Source organism: Barbus barbus, assembly GCF_936440315.1.
Source record: "Barbus barbus genome assembly, chromosome: 44".
Taxonomy (NCBI): domain Eukaryota; kingdom Metazoa; phylum Chordata; class Actinopteri; order Cypriniformes; family Cyprinidae; genus Barbus; species Barbus barbus.
This window is the reverse complement of record NC_136722.1, coordinates 5,770,793-5,794,851: the sequence shown is the minus strand read 5'-3', so window position 1 is coordinate 5,794,851 and position 24,059 is coordinate 5,770,793. Positions and strand designations below refer to the sequence as shown.

The window sequence follows — 24,059 nt, the reverse complement described above, 5'->3', positions numbered from 1 at the left end:
TCCAGTGATGGGGCTGGTGGAGTTTTAATTTTTTATTTAAAATTAAAAGATTAATAAATCAAATGTGGAATAATATGACTTGTTCTTGGTATTTTAAATGTCCTGTATTTGAAAGGATGTATATTGTACATTTTTGCTAACCACATTAAATGAAAACAGTTAAGACAAAACTATCTAATCTTCTGTTTGTAATTATAATCCATATGTATTTCTCAAGTGAATTTTTAAGGAATAATGCCGTCTCTAAAATGCTCACTAAACTAAGTATACAGTGAACCTTCAAATTTTTTCAGTTTATGAACTTGAGTGTTTAGATTTAGCTCCTTAATATGTATCTTATTGGAGAACTTTTCAGATATCTATCAGAAACATGTAAAATTATACGTGGGTTTAGGGTTACTTTTCATAATGGTGTAATTTGAATGGAACAATTCACCAAAAATGAAACTTTGCTGAAAAGTTACAAGATGTTGATGAATTAGTTTTTTCATTGGAACAGATTTGGAGAAATTTAGTAATACATCACTTGCTCACCAATGGATCCTCTGCAGTGAATGGGTGCCATCAAAATGAGAGTCGATAAAAACATCACAATAATCCACAACTAATTCACATGACTCCAGTCCATCGATTAATGTCTTGTGAAGTGAAAGCTGTTCATTTGTCAGAAACAAATCCATCAAGGCATTTTATTTTTAAACCATTGTTTCTGGCCATTATGCATAATAACGCTCCGTTGAAGAAGTCCACCACCCTGATGTCCTCTCACATTAAAATCCATCGACATATTTGTTTAGGACTGTTTTCACTTGTGAACAGTGCTTGTTCTGTGCATATTCACCTCCTGATTAGATAAGACAACTGGCGAAAGTAATGGATAGAGGACTTGTAGCTACAAATGACAGTTTAAAGTTAAAAATGACTCAATAATGTATTTGTTTCATACATACACGCAGTTTTTCACCTCACACTTAATTGATGGACTGGAGTGGATTACTTGATGTTTTATCAGCTGTTTGGACTCTCATTCTGACGGCAGCTATTCACTGCAAATGATCCAGTGGTGAGCAAGTGATGTAATGTTAAGTTTCTCCAAATCTGTTCAGATAAAGAAACAAACTCATCTACATCTTGCATATCTTGAGCGTGAGTACATTTTTAGCAAATTTTCATTTTTGGGTGAACTTTTCCTTTAAGCAATAAATCTGGCAGAAACTCCAGCACTCCAGACAGATTTTGAAACGTTTATGACAGACCTCCCTATACCTCACAGCGGTATGCTGCTGCCCAGCATTTCTTGCCTTTCATTTGTATTAAGTTCAGCAGTTTCCGATGTTTTGACTCTCTCGCAACTTGCTTTGCACTGCTGTCAATCCCACAATCCCTCGTACAAACCTGCCATTCAGCTCCCATAGAGAATTCACTGAAAATGCTGCTCATTCTGTGGCAGTGAACATGTTTGTTAAGAAAGCCAAATTTCACCAGCCACATTAATGGTTTCGCTCTCAGTACTCGTTGCAGTTGGCTGTCCTCACATGACCTTATGTTTTGGTTGGAACAGTCTGTGATGCTTGTAGCTGAAATTAAGCATTTTTTATTAAAGATTAATTTACTTTAATATCATCTCTCTCTTGTCATCTGACTTGCATCCCATTATTCAGTAATCTCAGTGGCTGGTTTTGAGAACACACGATCATATGCGGACAGCTTCTTGTTTTTCTGATAACTGGATATCATTAATCTGATTAAAGTGTGTGTTTGGTTTGTCTGCAGTCGTGTCCTGAGGAGTCATTACAGCGTTTAGAATGCAATCTCTTCCTAAGGCTCTCTACTGCCCCCTGCTGAAGTGAGCTACTAAACTGACCTACATTAGTTACAAAGAGATAAGAAAACTCATTTAAGAGCTTACCTTTTAAATATACACCACTGTTTGTTTGTTTGAAATAAATGTGTGGTTTTATTCAGCAAGGCTGCATTGAATTGATCAAAAGTGACAGTAAAGACATTTGTAATGTTGCAGAAACTTACTTTCTGTTCATCAAGGAATCTTAAAAGAAAAAAATAGCATCAAAGCCATTTTTTAACATTAATAATGAAAAAGTTTCTTGAACAGCAAATCAGTGTATAAAATGATTTCAGAAAGGACCATGTGACGCTAAAAACTGGAATAGTAGCTGCTGAAATTTCAGAAATTTAAATTCAAATAATAAACATTTATTTTAAACTGTAATAATAGTTCACAATATTAGTGTTTTACTGTATTTATCAAACAGTTTTTTAAAATTATTATATTATATTAATTTATTTTATTAATTTCTTTATTTTTTGATCAAATAAATGCAGCTTTGGTGAACATAGTCTTCTTAAAAAAATAATAACATATATATATATATATATATATACCCTAAACTTTACAACTGTAGAGTACAAGTATCAGATTATATTTATTTCTTGTGAATCATGATCAGCATGAATCACATTTATTAACACTAAATATAATACTAAATATTACCACTGATAAAATGAACACTTTCATTTACCCTAATGCTTAACAGCTGCATTTAACTAAATATTTAGTTGCAAAATTTATTAAGATCAGTGATTTACCATCCTATGCACTAATCCTAAAAAAAGTGGCTTGTTACTGGAAAATGTGCGCTAATTTGAAAACAGTTCTCCTGTCATGGTACCAAAAAAAAATAAAAATAATTTAGCAATGGTAGTAGCATTGCAACTTTGATTTAGTCCCTCCTCTCACTGCTGCAAACAGACCTATTAGAGAAGCGTACTGTCTCTGTGTCATACAGAGTGTAAAACAGTCCTTTAGATTAGCTGCTAATGAGGCCGATGTGTTTTACACACCTCTGTATCACAGGAGAGAATAATCGCATAGTTTTAGCAGTCCACAAAAATGACTAGCCCTCTTTCAACATCCTCCAATTTGCAGCTGGGAGATATACTCTACTCATACTCTGCACACCTCCCAAAAGAAGTGTTAATTAATGCTGTTCTCGAGCTAAAATTGAACAGTGTGAGCTCATGAGTTTGGCACTATAGGGATGGTCAGGACGGTCGACTAGTCGGCTGGTTCACAGCGTAATTTCTCCTGTGTGACTGCAGCAGCAGGAGCGCTTTTGAGTTTTCTCACTGGCAGCGTTTCTGAAGTGCGACACAGCTGGAGCTAAATATAATTCAAAAATAATAAAAACTATAAAAGTACATTAACAAAATTACTCAAACTTGAAATAAATTAAAATAGGCAGTGCTTCTTTTCAAATTATTGCTAAATTATTTAGCCTACAAGTTTGGATTTGGCAGAATGCATGGTGTTAAATATTTATTTATGAAATAATGCTATGTTTCTTTTTTAAAAGAAGAAAAAAACAAGAAATGCTGCACTAACATGTAGTAGCGTTTGAAATGACAAATGGCTTTAGTGTTCGCATGCGCTAGCGGAGCTGATCAGACCTCCACAGGCCTTCACCCTCATTGAATTATCTTCTCAATGAACTCCAGCTAATTAAGTTGCTAATGGTTTGTTAGAAGCCTGTTATTACCCTGATGAATCCAATGAAGGTGATGAACAACGCTAAAGTCATGTTTGTTAGGGCTCTTTTGAATTTAAATGGGAATCTTAGAAATGTGCTGCTTACAGACATAGAAAGACGTGTGCTGACGTGTGGAACGTGAACAATGGACCTGTTTGATTGATCTCTCATTAGTGCAGTATGGTCAATGTAAAGCAGAAATCAGCAGACTCTAAAGAGAACATATGTACTCTATTTGTAGATTGGCTGAGTATATTGTGTGTCCAGGGAAAAGGGCAAGACAACAGCTTTTGCCATCTAATTTGTAGTTTATTGTCTACATGCACATCTTCCTGAGAAATATTCACACCCAGAGAGGAAAGAAAGGTGAATTGGTGTATTATGAATAAGTGAATATTTAAGCAAATATTGAGTAAAAATGTACTTTTGTGTTGAAAATTTAGTCATATTTTATTTTAAGTTCCAACCATTAACTGTGACTTTGCCTCAATAAACTACTAATTATTAATAGTTAGTAAGGTAGTTGTTAAGTTTAGGTATTGGTTAGGGTTGTAGAATATGGTGATGCAGAATATGTGCTTTATAAGCACTCATAAACAGCCAATATGTTATTAATAGGCATGCTAATGAGCAACTAGTTAATAGTGAGAATTGGTCCCATTACTAAAGTGTTACCTGTTTCCTGTGTGGTAGTAGGAAAATTACGCCCATATCTCGCAATTTTGAGTTAACATTTTCCAATTCTGACTTTTTTTTTCATAATTGTACAATTTTATAACGCAGTTCTTACATCATTTCTTGTGATTAGGAGTAGATCTATTATAGTTAACTCAAAATTGTCAGAACTGTGTTTTATAAACTTGCAGTTCTAAGAAAGTTCGTAAAACAAAAAAAAGTCTCAGAAGTCCAAGAACACAGAAGACTTCAGAACTCAGTGCATATAAACTCGTAATTGTGAGAAATAAAGTCAGAACTATTCTAAACTCAAAATTCTTAGAAAGTCCAAATTGCAAGATGTAAACTTGATTTTTTTAGACAAATAATCAAAATAGTTTGAAATAAGCACACAATTCTGAGAAAGTACGGATTATGAGATGTAAATTTGAAATTTTGAGAAAAAAGTAACACTTTAGTATAGGGACCAATTCTCACTATTAACTAGTTGCTTATTAGCATGCATATTCTTAATATATTGACTGTTTATTAGTGCTTACAAAACACATATAAACTTAACAACTACCTTACTAACTATTAATAAGCAGAAAATTAGGAGTTAATTTAAAGTCATAGTTAATGGTTTGTTAATAACAAGAATTTGACCTTAAAATAAAGTGTGACCGAATTCTTGCAATTCTGAGAAAAACAAATTGCAAGAAATTAAGTCAAAATGTGTCACTGCAATGCTAAAGCGTTTACCGGGTGTAGTAGTTGTTGTTGTTGTTGTTTTGGATAATGGGAGGAAAATGGATAATGGAAATGCTGGGTTTAAACAGTAAAGTTTTATGGCCTAAACTATCAGCTCATTTCCCCCCTATTCTACAGCTGTGTCCTCTGATTAAAGAAGGACAAGTGTGAGAGGACTGTGTGTGTGTGCTAGACACGGCTTTACTGTCCTCCAGCTCTCAAAACGCACACTCCTGTTTCATCCGTCATTCAGCTCTGCCATTAAACCTCCCTGTGTGAGCAATCAACAGCTCAACAAGCTTCCTGGCTCACTACTGTGAGTGTGAGTGTGTGTTTGGCAGAAGAAAGGGCACAGAGAGACACGGAAAACAGCAATGAGAGAGAGATGTGTTTGCAGGGTTTCTGACATCTTATGCCTAATGAGAGACATTTTTGCTGTTTTGTACAGAGATGTCTGCGGCAGACTTGCTTTGGTTCATCCACGGGTTAGCATCTCTGTAATGATCAGATTCATTGAAAAGCTCCCATGATAGTCACAAGCATTTTCTCTAAAATATCCACATCATGCTCTCTAGGCATTAAAATACGTTATTGAAACTCTCAGCTGCTGATACAGTTATTGTCCTCAGTGACATTAAATGGCTAGCTCACTCAAACATGTTTTCAAAGCTACATGGACCCATAACAGGATTGTGGGATAACATTGGCAGTGAAGTATACATCTAGATGTTAACCGAATGCAGGCATCTCTTTAGGCAAGATGTTAAGCAATCATGGATCTGGATGTGTTATGTCTTGCTACTTCTTAGAAGCCTTCTTACTGACTGAAAAGTGGTCACACATTATTTTAAGGTTCTCGCCATTAACAAACCATTAACTATGATTTTTGTTTCAATAAACTCCTAATTTTCTGCTTATTAATAGTTAGTAAGGTAGTTGTTAAATTTAGATTTTGGGAAGGATTAGGGATGCAGAATATGGGATTACATTCTAATAAACAGGCGACATGTTAAAATTAGGCATTTAATAGTGAGAATTGGTCCCTGAAAAGTCAACCTTTTTCAGGCTTTGAAGCCAACATTCAAAAATTGATTGAGCAAGGAAGAGTTTTGTGGCTTGAACTTACAGTATGCGATATTAAAACAAATGTCCCAATTTCCCAAATCTCTGCTACAAATAAAAGTAGTTTGAAAATACACAACTTAAATACATAGTCTATAAATTAATGGCAATTACAAAAAGCGCTGCATGTGAACACTAATAGAAAATGTCTTTTTAATTTGTACATGGTGTAATTGTACATGAATTTGTGAAAATGAGATTTACTTCAGATTCAAAATCATATTTACATCAAAACACACTCATTTCAGGTTAACATTTGTATCCTTCATTTTCATTCAAATTGACAAACATTTAGAAAACAGTGTTAATCACAACCGCAAATTGGAAATGATCAGTATTATTGCGGTATATATGAATATCAGATACATTATTTTATATTCATTTGTGTTAATTAATAAACACTACTAGGCTCTGTAAGATTTTATAATATTTCTCAAGGAAGTTTTATACTCACGACTGCATTTATTTGATCAAAAAAGAACGATAATATTGTGAAATATAGTTTCAAAATATGTGTTTTCTGTTTTGACATTATAATTACTATGATTTTAAATAACTGTTTTCTATTTCAATATATTTTAAAATGTAATTTTTTCCTATGATGCAAAGCTGAGATTTCAGCTTCATTACCCAGTCTTCAGTGTCACATGATCCTTCAGAAATCATTCTAATATACTGATTTGCTGCTCAAGAAAATAAATATATATATATATATATATATATATATATATATATTATTATTATTATTACAGTGTTGAACTATTTTTGTAACTTTTTAATTTTTTCTGGATTCTTAGAAAGTTCAAAAGAACAGCATTTATTTGAAATAGAAGTCTAACATCATAATGTCTTTATGAATTTAATGCAACCTTGCTAGATAAAAGTTTAAATTTAGATTTAAAAAAAACCTTACTGACCACAAACCGTATATATTACAATAACATAATCATATTAACTCAGAAAAAGTTGAAAACAAAAATGGAAATATATAAACTTTGTCTAACAACTATTACTAACTGTCAGAATTCCTGGAAGTCAACATAAGCTCTCTGAGCACATTCTTTCACTCACTCTCTCTGTGATGACGTGAGCAGAACTCTGCTGAACATGCGACTTCCTGCCCATTTGAGCACAGGAAGAGGGGTCAGACCCTATTTCCGCAGCCTTTGGTGGCGTCCAGAAATTACTTTTTTTTCCCCCTGAGATTGTAGAAGAGAAGGGGCACTTGATGGAGAGGGCCGGCACTCACTCTCACCGGCCCCGCTGAGATTACAGTCCGCCCCGTGATTTATGGGCCAGAACCTTCCACGCTGCCTCTGTGTGAGGGAAGCAAAGATTCATACAGAAACAGATGGTTACGGAGAAATGCTCTTAACTGCGGCCAGGTGCATCGGCTGTATCCGAATGAAGATGGGAAATCTGAGTGTGTGTGGATGTAGCTGGAATGAGACCTGAGAGACCCTGTGTTATGGATGATTACTTTTTACTATTCCTGCAATTATTCGAGTGATTAAACCGCTGTGAAATATGACTGAGAGAAACTCCTGAATCTTTCTCGCACAGCGGAGATCTTTAAGTCCCACATCGCACACTGGTGGTCTCCGGATGGTGCCAGGCTCGCGTATGCGACCATCAATGACACGCTGGTGCCCAAAATGGAGATCCCCATGTTCACCGGCTCCATCTACCCGACAGCAAGACAATACCATTACCCCAAGGTAAAGATTAAGCATGGCCGTAAACATGAAGATATAGTACTGAAGATGATAATATGTTATGCTTGAATGTTTTTCTTCCAGGCAGGAGAGGAAAACCCCATCATCTCTCTTTATGTGGTGAATCTCAATGGCCCTCTGCACACTGTTGAGATGAGAAGACCGGAGGACCAAAGAATAGGGTGGGCTGACTGTACTAGTGTTATGCATTTATTCATTTTTATTTATTTTTGTTTTATTTAATGTTAGTAAATCGCATTGCGTGAATCATTTTAATAATCTCCTCCCATAAATTTTGCGTCTGAAAGGGAAACTCCTACAAATGCATAATTACTAAGGTCAGGCACAAAAATAACTATGTCCACACTTTTTCAGCGCTCATCGTTTACTGCCAATTTTTAGTAAATCCTGACAGTACTACATTCATTTGAAAAGACGGTTTGCACTGGCGCAGGCTGTTAATAAATCTGGCCCTAAATGGCTGAGCATTTTTGTCTAGTTTTAGTAAATGAAAACTTAGTCACATTTACATCATGCTGAATAATGGTTAAACTGATAAAAAATATGTTTTGCTCAAAATTATAATGGCAATGATTTTTGTCATTTGAGGAATTTATTTTTACATTCAGGAATTGCACTTTCACCAATAAACACAAATCAATAGAATGTCAACTCATACATATGGTTTCCTTACTAAAGAGCAGGCCGTAATAGCGTTCAAAAGGGTGCTCGTGACGCTATGTGCCCTTGATCCACACTTCTGCCGAGCCCGCACTGGGGCGAGCTCCGCAGCAGACTTCTACCCGGCAGTCAAAGCGGCATTACGGCATTACTCAGACCGCAAGGGTTTAGGGTGTGATTTGGGACAGAGCCAAAATTAACACTAGACTGTACTCTCATTTACGCCTCAAATTAATAGGTTTATTATGTGGAAATCAGTTTGCATCTGGTTATATGTGGAGTCCCTAAAGGTACTTGATGTAATTTAAATGTCAAAATTGAAGTAAACTGGAGGTTACAGCTGAAAATCCAATATCACCCGAAATGACAAAAATATCAACCTCTATGGTACTTATATATTATGCATCCCTACTTGAACTTATTATTTAATTAAATTTTAAATTAAATTCAAATTTTATAAAAATATACATAATTTGTCGGATGGGCATTTAAAGTCTTTGAAGACATTTTAAAGATTCAGTCCAAACCTAGTAATTGGATATAGTGATTCTGCCAGAAGACATTTCTTCTAATTTCTTATCTATATTACAGCGAGTACTATGTGACGATGGTGAAGTGGGCCACAAGCACGAAACTGGCTGTAAACTGGTTGAACCGAGCCCAGAATATCTCCATCCTGACCCTCTGTGTGGCCACAACGGGTGTCTGCACCAAGGTATGCCTGGATTTGAGAAGTATATTCCAAGGTGCACTGTAAAGGGCATGTCATACTTCACAAGGAAGGTGAAAATGTTCGGTACAATGAAGTGACCATTTCCCAGCAATATTATTTTCCTTTTTTTAAAACCAATGATGTGCATTCATATGAACATTGCTTTAATCGATGGAGGTTTTCAGGTCACAGTATTGTTGATTGCTTACTCCACTGTGGTGTAGCTGTTTTGTTTCGTTAAAAAGCCCAATATTTGAAAAAAAGCACAATTTGCTAATGAATTGTTAGATTTAGAAGTTTTGCGGATCACTTGAACACTCAGACTGAGCGTTTAATTTTTACTCTCTGTCTTTAAAGTGCACCAAAAATAGAAAGGCAAGATTAGAGTTTGCAAAAAAGCAAGAAGAGTTTTGGAACTGTGTTTATGGACCGATGAGACAAAGATGAACCTTTATCTAAGTGATGGGAAAGCAAAAATGTGGAGAAAAAAAGGGAACTGCAAAAGATGCAGAAGCCTTTACTAGTTCCTTCGTTAGTGGGCGGAGCTAATGCACAAGCAGCAATCTCATTGGCTAACGGCCACCTATTACCCTTTGATTTCAGCAAATAATTTAGAGTGAATGCAAACAACATAATTAGATATTCATTACTCAGCAGCTCATCAGACTTTAGCATGTTTATATTTTATTAGTAATAGAATTACTATTAGTAGTATCTTATCAGTTTTATTCATTTAGACCAACGCTGTCTTAAGCACTAAGACAAGCCCTAAGTTCTGTCAGTATACCAAATATGCAGTCATACATTTTTGTTCATATACATAGTTACCATATTTTAGTTCTAATTACTAAAGTGCTCAAATAAAAAAAAAATAAAAAAAATGCCAATTGTAAGTGTAATTGTCTTGCTTTCAGATCATATCACAGATGAATGTATCTTAGTAAAAAGCTATGCCATTTTCCGAAGATAAGCTGATTTGGTGGAATCATATATTGCCTAGGTGTGCGCAGAGGGTAGAAGCCGCTCACAGTTTTCAGTAAATTGGACTAAATGAGCCAATAACTAGATTCTACACTCTTGTGATGTTTCGCTGCATTTTTTTCCATGTGATTTTCTGTTTTTTGTTTCAGAAACATGAAGATGAAAGTGAGGGGTGGCTGCACAGACAGGTGAGCATTAACTTCCTCCGCCCAGACAAGGGCAAAAAAAAAAAAAAAAATGATGAGATGTGCCATGTCACTGTTTGTCAACGGTAACAGCTTTGAATAGTCGAGGACGTTTGATGTTGTTTGTCTTATCACATTCCCCACAGTACCGCGCTTGAGCTGATATTGTTTTTACTGATTAGTTTTTCATGACTGTTTTTTGCCAGAGGGAGGAAGTGGCCGTATGAAATGTTTTGCAATAACATGAATAAAGGATCGTACGACTCCTGCAGAAATAAGCCTGAGGGCACAGACTCACTATTACATAAGCGCTGCATTATCATAATAATTCACATTCTAATATATGTTGTTATGGTTTTAATATTTTTGGTGTTGCTTGGAGAAATACGACCGCTCTGTGGTGCGGACACATTCTCTAGTGCTCCCGCAGGTCTTATAATTCAGTAATTATAAAACTCTGCAGAGCGAACCAAATGATGAAACACTACCATGGGAGGAGAACCTCAGGATTGTGACAGTAATGATGGTGCTGGTGTGGCGGTAATGATCGTTTAGAGTTACATTTCTCAAACAGAATGAAGAGCCGCTGTTCTCTAAAGACGGTCTGAGGCTGTTCTTCACCAGAGCAATCCCACAGGGAGGAAGAGGGAAGTTCTTTCACATCTCCATGTCCATCTCACAGGTACAAGCTTCAGCAATTTAAACTTTTTGAGGCAACTGTATTTTATTACACAATTCCAAATAACAAAACACTTATGCAAAGGAGAAACATCCAACATAAAGACAATAAAGGACAAACGTTGAACTGAAACACAGGCCTAAATGAGAATTAGAACTAGACTAGAAATGGGTGAATAAATGAATAACTAATGAGAACATCCTTGGAAACAAAAACAGGAATTAAACATATATAAAAAAAAAAAAGTTGCCTGCATGTTGCTTTTAACCAGTATGTTGTCATTTTTTGGTGAAATACGAATTGAGAATTTTGTAGCTTTTTCATACAACACTAGTTCATAGTGAAAGATTGTCTGTCAATAATGTTAATTAAATGGCAATATTTAGACGTAGCATATCGCTCAGTACTCCTAAGCAAAGAGATTAATATTACTACCGAATATGATTAATACAAACAAGTTCCTTTATTTTCTCAAGCCAATTTATTTTGTGATAACTAAACACGTTTTTACAGTTAAACAGCATTTAATTGATTCGTTTTAAGCCTTTGCTTTAGTAATTTCTTCAAACATCTTTTCTTGTAATATGAGGCACATTATTTTATATTTGTTTAAATATTATACTGATGTGCATAATATTCTGTTATTCACAATACTGAGTTCCATTCATTATGATTGATGTCTGTTTAACATGTTTTCTTCTTAAAGCCCAACAGCAGCACAGATACTCTTCAGTCGATCACATCAGGAGACTGGGACGTCACGCAGGTTCTTGCGTATGATGAGGACAGCCAGTTAATGTGAGCCAATCCACCAACACCACAAACTGAATATCAGTGATTGATTTGTCATTAAAATGGTCTTATTTTAAAGATAGAATGAATTAACAACTTACCTAAATTGCATTATTTTCTGCTTTAATCTCCATTTGGTGCACATTATCCCAAATAGTTTTATTTTATTTATTTTTTTAATGTACTTTTTTCGCCTGTGTTATCAAGGTCTCTTTTTTTTTTTTTACTTCACCACCTGCTTTTGTTCTCATATGAACCACTTACTTTCTTGATTCACTCACTACCCTGGGCATAATTATTATGGGATGTATGTTAATCTTTCAATACCATGGTATAATTTGGTAATCAAACAGTTGACGGTAGCCATTAACTTAGTATTTTTTTCAATACTGTGTAAGTAAATGTACCATTCAACTGTTTATGCAACAGAAAGTTTATGCAGATAAAGGAATAATGAAATAAAAGGCCACTTAAGTGTACTTAAAAACAGTACACTTATATGACTGTTTCTTAACACACTTATAGCACATTTACCAGTAGCATACTAAAGCAGATGTAAAGTACCTAAATATAATTTTAACTGTACTGTTAATTAATACGGTAACACTTTATTTTAGGGTCTCTTAACTAGTTGCTTATTAGATGCATTCCGAGAGCTATCTGACCCTCCCATAGACAGCAAGGCAAAAGTAAAAAAATGCTCTCGGAATGCATCAAACATACCTTTATTTGTGTTCAGAAGTTGAATGAAGGTCTTACAGGACATGAGGGTGAGTAATTAATGACAGAATTTTCATTTTTGGGTGAACTATCCCTTTAAAAGGCAGTTAGGGTCTGACAACATTCAGTTCTGACTTAAGTATATTTTTTTAAGCATATAATTTCTGTAATAAGTACTCTTTTTAAAATGATGCTGAACTGTACTTCTTTTTCACCTTTGTATAGCTGTTGTTAAATGGAGTATGTTTTGATATTGTATTTTTTGTATGAACAGATATTTCCTCAGCACTGAGGATGACCCTAAAAGAAGACATCTCTACAGGTACATACAGCACATACATATTCATGTTTTGTGCCGTGTGAAGTTTGGCTTGTGCTGTCACAAGCTTGTTCTCGCTGACAGTGTTAATGTATCTGTGGTTGTTCCAGCGCAGACACGGTGGGCACCTTCAACCGCCGCTGTCTGTCCTGTGATTTCACTGACAGCTGCGGGTACGTCAGTGGCTTCTTCAGTCCCAGCATGGACTATTTTCTGCTCAATTGTAAAGGTAGACATCTCTTTGTTTCTATTTTGCTGGTACTATCTCTTTTTAATACAAGAGTATAGTATTGTCACGGTCGGTGGTTGTAGTAATCGGCGCCCACACAAAAGGATAACAAAAAGGTATATTTAATAGCATCAACACACTTCAAACCATTTACAACTTAATATCCGACAAACATAAAAGGCAGAACTGAGGACTTATAAAGAAACAGGAAACAAAGGAGCAAACTAGATAATTAATCAAACACAGGTGATGCATATAACTAATTAACAGAACTGGGTCATGAACTAAAACAGGAAGAACCAAATAAGGTCAAAACAGAACTGAAAGGAAACTAAACCGAAACTGACATGTTACATATCGCCCCCCTCCCGGAAGGTGCGTCCCGCACCGTAATATACACATCACGGGCGGGGGGCGGGCGCTCTGGAGGCTGGAGCAGGGCCCGGACAGGGAGGAGACCAGGGAAGCCTCCAGGGCAGATCAGGGGCCTTGGGAGGCCATGGCAGGATAGGAGACTCGGGAGGCCATGGCGGATCTGGAGCCTTGGGAGGCCATGGCAGGACTGGAGATTCGGGAGGCCATGGCGGATCTGGAGCCTTGGGAGGCCATGGCAGGACTGGAGATTCGGGAGGCCATGGCGGATCTGGAGCCTTGGGAGGCCATGGCAGGACTGGAGATTCGGGAGGCCATGGCGGATCTGGAGCCTTGGGAGGCCATGGCGGATCTGGAGCCTTGGGAGGCCATGGCAGGACTGGAGATTCGGGAGGCCATGGCGGATCTGGAGACTCAGGAGTCCATGGTGGATCAGAGTCCTTGGGCGGCCTTGGCGGATCGGGGTCCTTTGTGGCCTTGGCCTTTGGCCTGGCCACACAGACTGGGACTATATGGCCCCCCCCCAAAATTTCTTTGGGAAAGTTCCCCTCTGGGGGCCACATTGGAGGAGAGGGCTCTTGGGGGCGCTCGGGAGGAGCGGTAACCTGAGGGCGCTCTGGAGGAGCGGGCACTAGAGGGCGCTCTGGAGGAGCGGGCACTAGAGGGCGCTCTGGAGGAGCGGGCACTTGAGGGCGCTCTGGAGGAGCGGGCACTTGAGGGCGCTCTGGAGGAGCGGGCACTTGAGGGCGCTCTGGAGGAGCGGGCACGGGGGGCGCACGGGAGGCGCGGAGCTGGACGGAACCAGCGTAGATGCAGGAGGGCGCTCTTGCAGCGCGGACTCTTGAGGACGCTCTTGCAGCGCGGATTCAAAGGGGCGCTCTTGTAGCGCAGACATTAGAGGGCGCACGGGAGGCGCGGGGCTGGACGGGACCAGCGGGAACTCAGGTGGGCTGGACGGGACCAGCGGGAACTCAGGACGGCTGGACGGGACCAGCGGGAACTCAGGACGGCTGGACGGGACCAGCGGGAACTCAGGACGGCTGGACGGGACCAGCGGGAACTCAGGACGGCTGGACGGGACCAGCGGGAACTCAGGACGGCTGGACGGGACCAGCGGGAACTCAGGTGGGCTGGACGGGACCAGCGGGAACTCAGGTGGGCTGGACGGGACCCTCTTGCGAGGTGCGGGGATAGGCGGACACAAACGAGGAGCAGGCACAGGATGGCACTGGCGAGGAGCAGGCACTGGATGGTACTGGTGAGGAGTAGTTTCTGGCGTGAGCATGGGAGCCGAGAATTCCGGGGGAAGAGCCTCATCCAATAGTCCCCTGTCCTTAACCTGAGGCGTAGGCGGCGGAACCCTCTTCACCGCAGCTGGCGCAACGTTCATCGCCCTTTTCGGCGGCTTCCTCCTCGCCGCGGGCGGAACATTCATCGCCGTGTACGGCGGGATCCTCTTCGCCGCGGACGGCGCAACGTTCATCGCCCCTTGCGGCGGAATCCTCCTCGCCGCGGGCGGAACATTCCTCGCCGTCTCAGGCGGAGCGAACCTCTCTTGGGCAGTGGGTAAGGGCGAACGGCGAATGGCGACCCGTTCTCCCCAAAACGGGTGGCCTCGGTAAGCCGCGATAGGCAGCCCGACATCCCACGCCGCACGAGCAGGGGCGAGCCGCGAACGGCGGCGTGAACCCCCGCAAACTACGGGAACCAGCTCCAACATTCCGAGCATTAATCTCGTCTTCGTTTGAGGTCGGATATTCTGTCACAGTCGATGGTTGTAGTAATCGGCGCCCACACAAAAGGATAACAAAAAGGTATATTTAATAGCATCAACACACTTCAAACCATTTACAACTTAATATCCGACAAACATAAAAGGCAGAACTGAGGACTTATAAAGAAACAGGAAACAAAGGAGCAAACTAGATAATTAATCAAACACAGGTGATGCATATAACTAATTAACAGAACTGGGTCATGAACTAAAACAGGAAGAACCAAATAAGGTCAAAACAGAACTGAAAGGAAACTAAACCGAAACTGACATGTTACAAGTATTATGAAACTCATTATGCTTATTCTTTTTTTATGTACCATGCAAATAAAATAACATATATATGAACATAATATGACATGTAGTAGTAATTAGAATTGTACCTTTTTTGTCAAAAAAAAACAAGAAATGAAAGGTCACAAAATACTTGCGTAAAGTCTTGGTTTGGCTGTAAAGCTGAAAAATTAAAATGAGTCTCTGAACTCACCATAACCCTGACGTGAATGTGGATTTAGAGCCCATGAACCTTTACTTTTATATTGTCTCCTGACAAGCTTTTATACATCCGTGATGAGTTCAGTGTTACGCTAGAAGAATAGAGAAAGGGATGGAGACAGCGCGAGCAGACGCATTGTCAAAGAGCGTGCTGTTATTGTTCAACAGTGAAGTTTTCGTTCTGCAAAGTGCATTGATTATTTGTAGGGCTTGTTTCTGCAGCAGCTGATGTGTTCTGAAGGCTTGAATGCTTGTATTCACTGAACCGTTGTGACAGAACTCCTGGAGAAATGACTGTTGTGGCACTCATTAAAGTTTCACTGCAGACGCTCGTTAACAAAAGCTTTTAAGCACCTTTTTTTAGTTTAGTGGCAGGCTATCTATAAAGTAAACTTTAGAGAACTTGTAAAATGACTGGATAAACTGCTCTTGAGTGTTGCTGACATGTACAGCTGAAACATAAACTATGACTTAACAATACATGACAATCATGTACCTTTATTTATACTATGGTTATTAGCTTTGGATAAAAGCATCTGCTAAAATACTTAAACATACAAACAACAATTTTTCTAACTACATTTAAGTTAGTTTTGAATAGTTTTGATGGCACATAAATAGCTTTAACATTATTTTTCTTAAGTATCATATCTCACTTTCAGCATAACACTACAAATTGTTCCAACACTATTTGAGAAAGTGTGTGATGATCCAAACTAGAAAATGTGGGTAGGCAGGCAGAAATTGACAGATAGATCGCTAAGCGATTGCACAACTTTCTGCAAGAAGAGTGCTGATTTGAAGTATCATGTAGCACAAATGATGTAGGCTGTGTTACATACAGAAGTGTAAAGGTTCTTTCATAATACCGAAATCTCCTAGGTGAAATCCAGTCATTCCAATAGGAATCCACAAAATTTTGAGATTTGCATGAATGTGAAAGATTTCCCCATGCAGATTTTAGTCATTTTCAAGTTGGTCACAAGAATTCTCTGCACTGATCAACAGAAAGATGCTTGGTTTGAAAGAGTTGTCCATGTGAGCTGTGCTTCCTCCATCAATACATTATTGACCATAAACAATATACCTTTTTTTGTCTGAAAAATATTGCCAAAATGTCACTAATGTGACTGAACAATAATACTTTAGGGCAGTGGTTCTCAACTCCAGTCCTTGGGACCCACTGATTTGTATGCAAAGTATGCAAAGCAGTGGGTCGACAGGACTTGATTTTATAACCACTGCTATAGGGATTAGGGCTTGTTCAAATCTCTTAAAGGGATAGTTCACCCAATAAATGAAAATTTGCTGTTAATTTACTCATGCTCAGGCCATGTACAGTAGATTCTTCAGTGTAACAGTAATGATTTGACACCATGGTCACATCTACTCACTTTGAGAGCCAAAAAACATACAGTGCCCTCCAAAAGTATTGGAACAGTAAAGACAAAATTGCTCTGGTGGCTGTGGAGTCAAGACATTTACAAATATGATTAAAAGATGAATATGAGACAAAACTACAGAATGTCACATTTTATTATTGGGTGATTCAACACATAGATGTTTTACCAGCTAAGAAGATCAGCAATTTTAGAGTTTCATCCCTCTATCTGATGTGAGCATAAGTATTGGAACAGTTCCCTCACAGGTCTTTCTAAGTGATCAGCTGTGTCCTGATGCATTAATTCTTCAGATATTAAAAGCAGGGAACGTGTCGTATCAGTTATATCCATTACTTCTGTATTCTGAATCTTGCATTCGATGATGACACACACAAACCAGGATGAAGAAAAAAGCAAGCAATTTGGATGCTAAAAGAAAAGAGGAAGTCAGTTAGAGCTCTAGTAAAAACAAAGGGCATGGAGAAATCAAGAGTTTGGAAACCACCAGCGACACCAGCAACCAACAACGACCTGATCGGCTGAGAAAACAACAGTAGTTGATGACAGACAAATCATAAAAGCTGTGAAAATGAATCCTAAAAGGTGTGTCTGTAAAATCACCAACAACTTCCAGAAAGCTGGGGTGATGCTCTGACAATCTACTGTCCTCAGGAGACTTTGACACAGAATTACAGATTCTACACAGCAAGATGCAAACCTCTGACCAGCACCAAAAATAGAAAGGCAAGAGTAGAGTTTGCAAAAAAGCACAAAGGTGAGCCAGAAGAGTTGTCTAACTTGTGTTTATCGATCGATGAGACAAAGATGAATCTTTATCTAAGTGATGGGAAAGCAAAAATGTGGAGAAAAAAAGGTAACTGCAATGATCCCAAGCATACAACCTCATCTGTAAAGCATGGTGGAGGTGGTGTCATGGCATGGGCATGTATGGCTGTCTCTGGAACAGGCCCTCTCAACTTTACTGATGACTTAATGTATGATGACAGTAGCAGAATGAATTTGGAAGGGTACAAAACCATCTTGCCTACCAATATTCAAAAAAATTCCACCAGATTCATTGGGAAGTGCTTCATATTGCATCAGGACAATGACCCAAAACACCCTGCCAGTTCAGTCAAGGAATTTATAAGGGCAAAGAAATGGAAAGTCTTAGATTGCTCAAGTCAATCTCCAGATTTAAATCTGATTGAACATGAATTTCACCAGCTGGAGAGGAGAGTAAAGGCAGAAACTCCCCAAAACAAGCAACAATTGGAATTGGCTGCATTAAAGGCTGGGAAAAGTATTTCAAAGGATGAGAACAAGAGTCTGGTGATGTCTGTGGGTCACAGACTCACTGCTGTGATTGTGTGCAAGGGATCTGCAACTAAATAATAGCTTTTAATCTTTTATATCTGCCTTATGTTCAACTGTCCCAATACTTACACTCACATCAATGAGTGGCATGAACTCTAAAAGCACTGTTCTTTTATTTGGTAAAACATGTATGTGTTGAAACGGCTAATAATAAAATGTGACGTCCTGTAGTTTTGTCTCATAGTCATCTTTTAATCATATTTGCAAATGTTTTGACTCCACAGCCAACAGAGCAATTTTGTCTTTACTGTTCCAATACGTATGGAAGGCACTGTATATAGGCAACACAAAATTAATACCCTTGGCTCCTGACAATATAGTGAAGTTTTATGAAGTTAAACAGTGTCTGTGCATGTGTTTGTTCCTGCACATATGTCATTATGCAAAAGAAAGCTCATGCTCCTGACTCACATTAAACTGTTCTGTTTGCCTGAGGCTATGGATTACAGGTAATAATGTTGTAAATAATGTAAAAATTTTTGCACAGACGTTTGATTCTCTTCATAAGGCCTCATTATATCGCAAGGCTTCACAGTATTTATTTTGTGTTGTGTCAAAGTGACAGCCGTGGACTTTTATGAATCACCAAGGACCATTAAAAGCTAAAGGACCCTTTAACCCTATGTATTAGTAATAGTAGTAGTGACTTTGTAAATACTGATTATAATTGCAAATGGGTTATCAAAGTTTAAGTGCAAAAATTTATTTGATCCAGTTGCTGCAACAGGTGATGTGTGTGTGCAATTTTATTTTATCAGTATCATTCATGACGGGTTAATATAAAAGATATGGACTGGAAAGAAGCATTTTGTGAAATACAACTGAATAGCTACAACGCCCAGCTGTGAGAATTACTGATTAACAATAAAAAAAAACACACATTTTTGCAAAGCATTTGTTCAAACTATGAAAAGCAACAAATGTCCTGTGTCATTAATTATTGATGATTATTTTGGTATGTTGTCAGGCCCTGATGTTCCGTATGTGACGGTTTACAGCACCCATGACAGACAGAGTGAGTATCCAGCCTTCTTCCTCTCTGTATCGTGTGTTTGAGTCCTAGATGATCTGCTGGGCTGGTGTGTGTGTGTGTGTGTGTGTGTGTGTGTGTTTGAGTTCTAGATGATCTGCTGGGTCTTTCTGCTGGTAACCCATACTTAAAATGAACCCATCCAAGTGCACACACACACACACACACAGCAGTGAGTAGTGAACACACACCTGGAGCAGTGGGCAGCCATTATTTCGGTGCCTTGCTCAAGGGCAGCTCAGTCATGGGTATTGAAGATGAAAGAGAGCATCTGTACATTCACTCCCCTCACCTAAAACCCTTCAGGTTACAAGTCTGACTCTCTAGCGATTAGGCCCTAGGAGGCATTATAGGGAGGCATTTGATCAAAATACAACTGTAAATCTATCAAAAGTGACACTAAAGATGTTTATAATACTATAAAATATTTCTATTTTAAATAAATGAGTTTTTGAACTTTCATTTATAAGTGTTTAACAATGTTATGAATGTTAAAAAAGTACCAGTTTTCACAAAAATATTAAGAAGCACATCTGTTTTCAACATTGAAAGTGAAAGTGACGTGACATGTGGCCAAGTATGGTGACCCATATTTACCCATCCAAAGTGCACACACGCAGCAGTGAACACACACCCGGAGCAGTGGGCAGCCATTTATGCTGCGGCGCTCGGGGAGCAGTTGGGGGTTCGGTGCCTTGCTCAAGGACACCTCAGTCGTGGTATTGAGGGTGGAGAGAGCGCTGGACATTCACTCCCCCCACATACAATCCCTGCCGGCCCGAGACTCGAACCCGCAACCTTTGGGATACGAGTCCGACTCTCTAATCATTAGGCCACGACTTCCCAATAATAAGAAGAAATGTTTCTTGAGCACCAAATCAACATATTAGAATGATTTTTAAAGGATCATGTGACAGTGAAGATTGGTGTAAATTCAGCTTTAAAAATTCAGCTTTACCATCACAAGAATTAGTTTTTTTTTTTATATTAATAGAAAACAGTTATTGGACATTGTAATGATATTTCACAATATTACTGTATTTCTGATCGAATAAATGCAGTCTTGATGAGCATAAGAGTCTTATCCAAAAACATTTTTTAAAAATCTGACTGCATCAAAAATTTTATACGGTCGATGTAAATTATAGGTTATTAATAAAATATTAATAAAATAGCATTGTAGTGCATGTCAATGGATGTGTAATAGATGCAGGCCACATTTTATATTGTGACTTAATTAACCTCAATCTCATCTGTGCCATTATCCCTAACCCATTTTGGCAGGTGAAGAGACTCTTTGTATTCGTGGACCATTTATCCTATATTTGTGATGCATCCAAAAGTGAAAAGGAAGGTGGCAAAGCATAGGGAACTGCTCAAAAAAGGTGTCCAACAAGGTCACAGTTCATTTTCAGTGAGAAGGTCAAGCAGGACAAAGAGTGGGCGCAATTCTGTGAAACTGTCAGAATATGGAGCAAGCACCTGGTGCGTAGAACACTGCCCCGGGCGACTGCCTCAATCGCCTACTCCTCAAAGCTATTTAATTATCACAATTCTTTCATTTTATACAGTAATAGAGCCATATTTCATTGCTGGGTTATTTTAGTGGATTTGGTCCATGGATGTTAATGGATGATAACCAGTTGTTAGCACAGTAGGTGTTCACACAAATGTAAAATGATTAGTACCTAAGAATAATTTGTACAGACAAATTCCCATGTCACAGTCATATTTTCTCAACTTCACATTGAAATAAACGTTATATATATATATTTACATATACAGTATATGTTTTTTTTTCTAAATTTTCACATTAAATGCAATTTATTGTAACATTTTAATGTGTCAAACCATTTAATTACTTTATTTACATTTATTCATTTAGCTGACGCTTTTATCCAAAGCGACTTACAATTGCTATATATGTCAGAGGGCGCACGCCTCTGGAACAACTAGGGGTTAAGTGTCTTGCTCAGGGACACATTGGTGTCTCACAGTGGATTCGAACCCGGGTCTCTCACACCAAAGGCATGTGTCTTGTCCACTGCGCCATCACCACCCCACTTTATGCCTCTCAAACTACAGTTCACCCTGATACATTAGTGCGACTTGGCTTAAAATATTAAGTTGATAGCCTATATTGCATGACCTGATAAGGGGGGCGTTTATATGACACCCTTTTTTAACTAAAAACAGAAAACTCTTTATGCGTTTTGGCCGTTCATTTACACAACAACAGCAGAAAATAGGTTTCACCGTGCAAGTCTTTCAAAACGATGCCGTTATTGTCTTTGCGCAAACTACCAAAATGTGAAAATAAGGTTTTCTTGTTTGTTTGTTTTTTAAAGGGATCATATAATGCGATTTCAATTTTTCCTTTCTCTTTGGAGTGTTACAAGCTGTTGGTGCATAGATAAGATCCCTGAAGTTGAAAGACTAAAGTCTCAAACCCAAAGAGATATTCTTTATAAAAGTTATGACTCGACCACGCCCACCTAAAACGGCTTATTCAAACACGCCCCCACATGTCTACGTCACGGTGTGGGGAGATTTGCAAAACACCTCCCAAACATATACGCAAAGAAAGAGGTCGTGATTTTTATTCTGGCTGTAGTATTGTTGCTGCCATTGGCGCCATGTCCTGGAGACGCTGTGTTTCGTTGTGAAAGCAAAAATACTTAGTTTGGGCTTCCAAAAGAGGACACAACTAGAAATCAGTGGTTAAGTTGTATTTACAATACTGTTCCAGAACAGTTCAACCCTAATATTAGAGTGTGTGCAGCGCATTTTACGGTACTTTACTTTTTCAGTAGCCTGCCAGCTATGCTCAAAGGCTGTTTCTATAAAGTGGGGCAATTCCAAATTTGCAAGGACAGTCTGGCGCTTCTGACTCACAGCCTGTAAGTACGTTTTCTTATTTAAAGAATTTGCCACTGACTTTCAAACGCGAGTTTTGAGCTGTGTAGAGTAGTGATTGTTGTTTGTCGTTTCTCCGATCACAAATGCAGATATGGTAATGTTTACGTTGCATCACACCGCGTAAAAAGACAGTATAAGTCATTATAATCAGTAATAACTGGATGCAACAAATGCCTCGTTTACAATGGGTTTTATTGTTTTTGTGTCGTCGCGCAGGGACACGGCATCACAATACGGTAAGGGGCGTAACATTTCCATCTCACGCTCTTCGGCCAATCACAACGCACCGGATAGCTGGCCAATCAGAGCATGTTTACGACATGGAGCAACAATAATGTACAGTATGTGGAAAACAATGTGTTTTTTGAAACTTAAACCGCATAAACGCATTGCACCAAATACACAAAATTATGTTCTTTTTAGCAACGTCATATGACCCCTTTAAATGACATCGCCAACTACTTATTCCAAAATCCACTAAACTGTACAAATGACCCTGATGTTAAATGGAGAGAACAGTTAGTTTGGTTGAAGTCCCCCTACAGTCACTAATTTAATCCTTTAAAACTCATCTTTGGTCATCAGAATGGCATTTTTCCACCCCATAAAAATCATTTCTATGTGTCTTGAATATGGCTTACATCTTTACCTCATTTAGTATCCATGAATATGTTAACTAGTCCCTGCCTCCACTCAATCACACCAACTCAGACTGAAGTAGTAAACGCTGCACAATAGCAAGTGGCAATACTGAATAAATGGTTATCGGAGAGTGAATCGGAGAGTAAATCTATTCAGATTCTGAATAGATTGTAGCCTACAAAGCATGCAAAGCGCACTCCTCTTATAATCACTAAAAAGTCATTTATCTTAGATTTTTGTGAGATTGTGTTGAACTGTTAGAATCAGTGAAGGTCTGCACTGACTGCACAATCTCTGGTGTTTGGACTGGTGAGTGGATTCTGAATTAAACACCAATTACATTCATGAAATCAACAGATATGCCTGTGATTGGCTACATTGTTAAACGCTGCAAAAATACATTGTAAATAGAAACCTATGACAATGTGAAGATTAGCAGCATTAAATACTGTACATGCTTGTGACGGTAGGAAACTGGAGCAGTTTCAAACCGCGTCTTTAGTACACTGCAGTTTTTAGGAGAACATGCTCAGCAATTGTGTGATCAATTTTCATGTAGTTTGTCTTTAAGCATATTAAGAAACCAGAAAGATATGTAAACAACATTAAAAACTTGATTTTCACCACAGGGGGTCTTTAAATGTAACATTTTGCTGGGTATCATAACATCCTTGGTTGTCACTCACATTAATAACCAAACTGCTTAGAATTAAGCACTCAAATGAAGAGTGACAAGTTTAGGAAGATGCTCTCATTACCAACCTCCACATTACACACTAGCACAGCCAGACTCTAACACACACACGCGCACACACACACACACACTCGCATACTTGTCTCATTGCATTATATACCCACAGCATATCATTTGACGATTAGAGCTGCTCCCAGGCCTACCATAGACCGTGTGTGATTGAATAGCCCTACACATGCCTGCGTTCACAGTGAGAGCACTTACAGATGATTAGATTATTGCCAGAC

General features: G+C 38.5%; 1 protein-coding gene across 1 annotated transcript in view; it reads left to right on the top strand.

Moving 5' to 3' along the window:
* The window catches only part of LOC306863237 (A-type potassium channel modulatory protein DPP6-like), a gene marked incomplete at both ends in the record, with an annotated part of 182,326 nt that overhangs the window by 144,089 nt on the left and 14,178 nt on the right, over positions 1 to 24,059 (top strand). Inside the window, 9 exons of the mRNA XM_079406481.1 lie at positions 7,638 to 7,792; positions 7,874 to 7,971; positions 9,062 to 9,185; positions 10,313 to 10,351; positions 10,923 to 11,030; positions 11,734 to 11,825; positions 12,814 to 12,861; positions 12,969 to 13,087; positions 19,455 to 19,502. Of these exons, the coding sequence (XP_079262607.1) occupies positions 7,638 to 7,792; positions 7,874 to 7,971; positions 9,062 to 9,185; positions 10,313 to 10,351; positions 10,923 to 11,030; positions 11,734 to 11,825; positions 12,814 to 12,861; positions 12,969 to 13,087; positions 19,455 to 19,502 (831 nt within the window). The remainder of the gene's footprint in view (positions 1 to 7,637; positions 7,793 to 7,873; positions 7,972 to 9,061; positions 9,186 to 10,312; positions 10,352 to 10,922; positions 11,031 to 11,733; positions 11,826 to 12,813; positions 12,862 to 12,968; positions 13,088 to 19,454; positions 19,503 to 24,059) is intronic.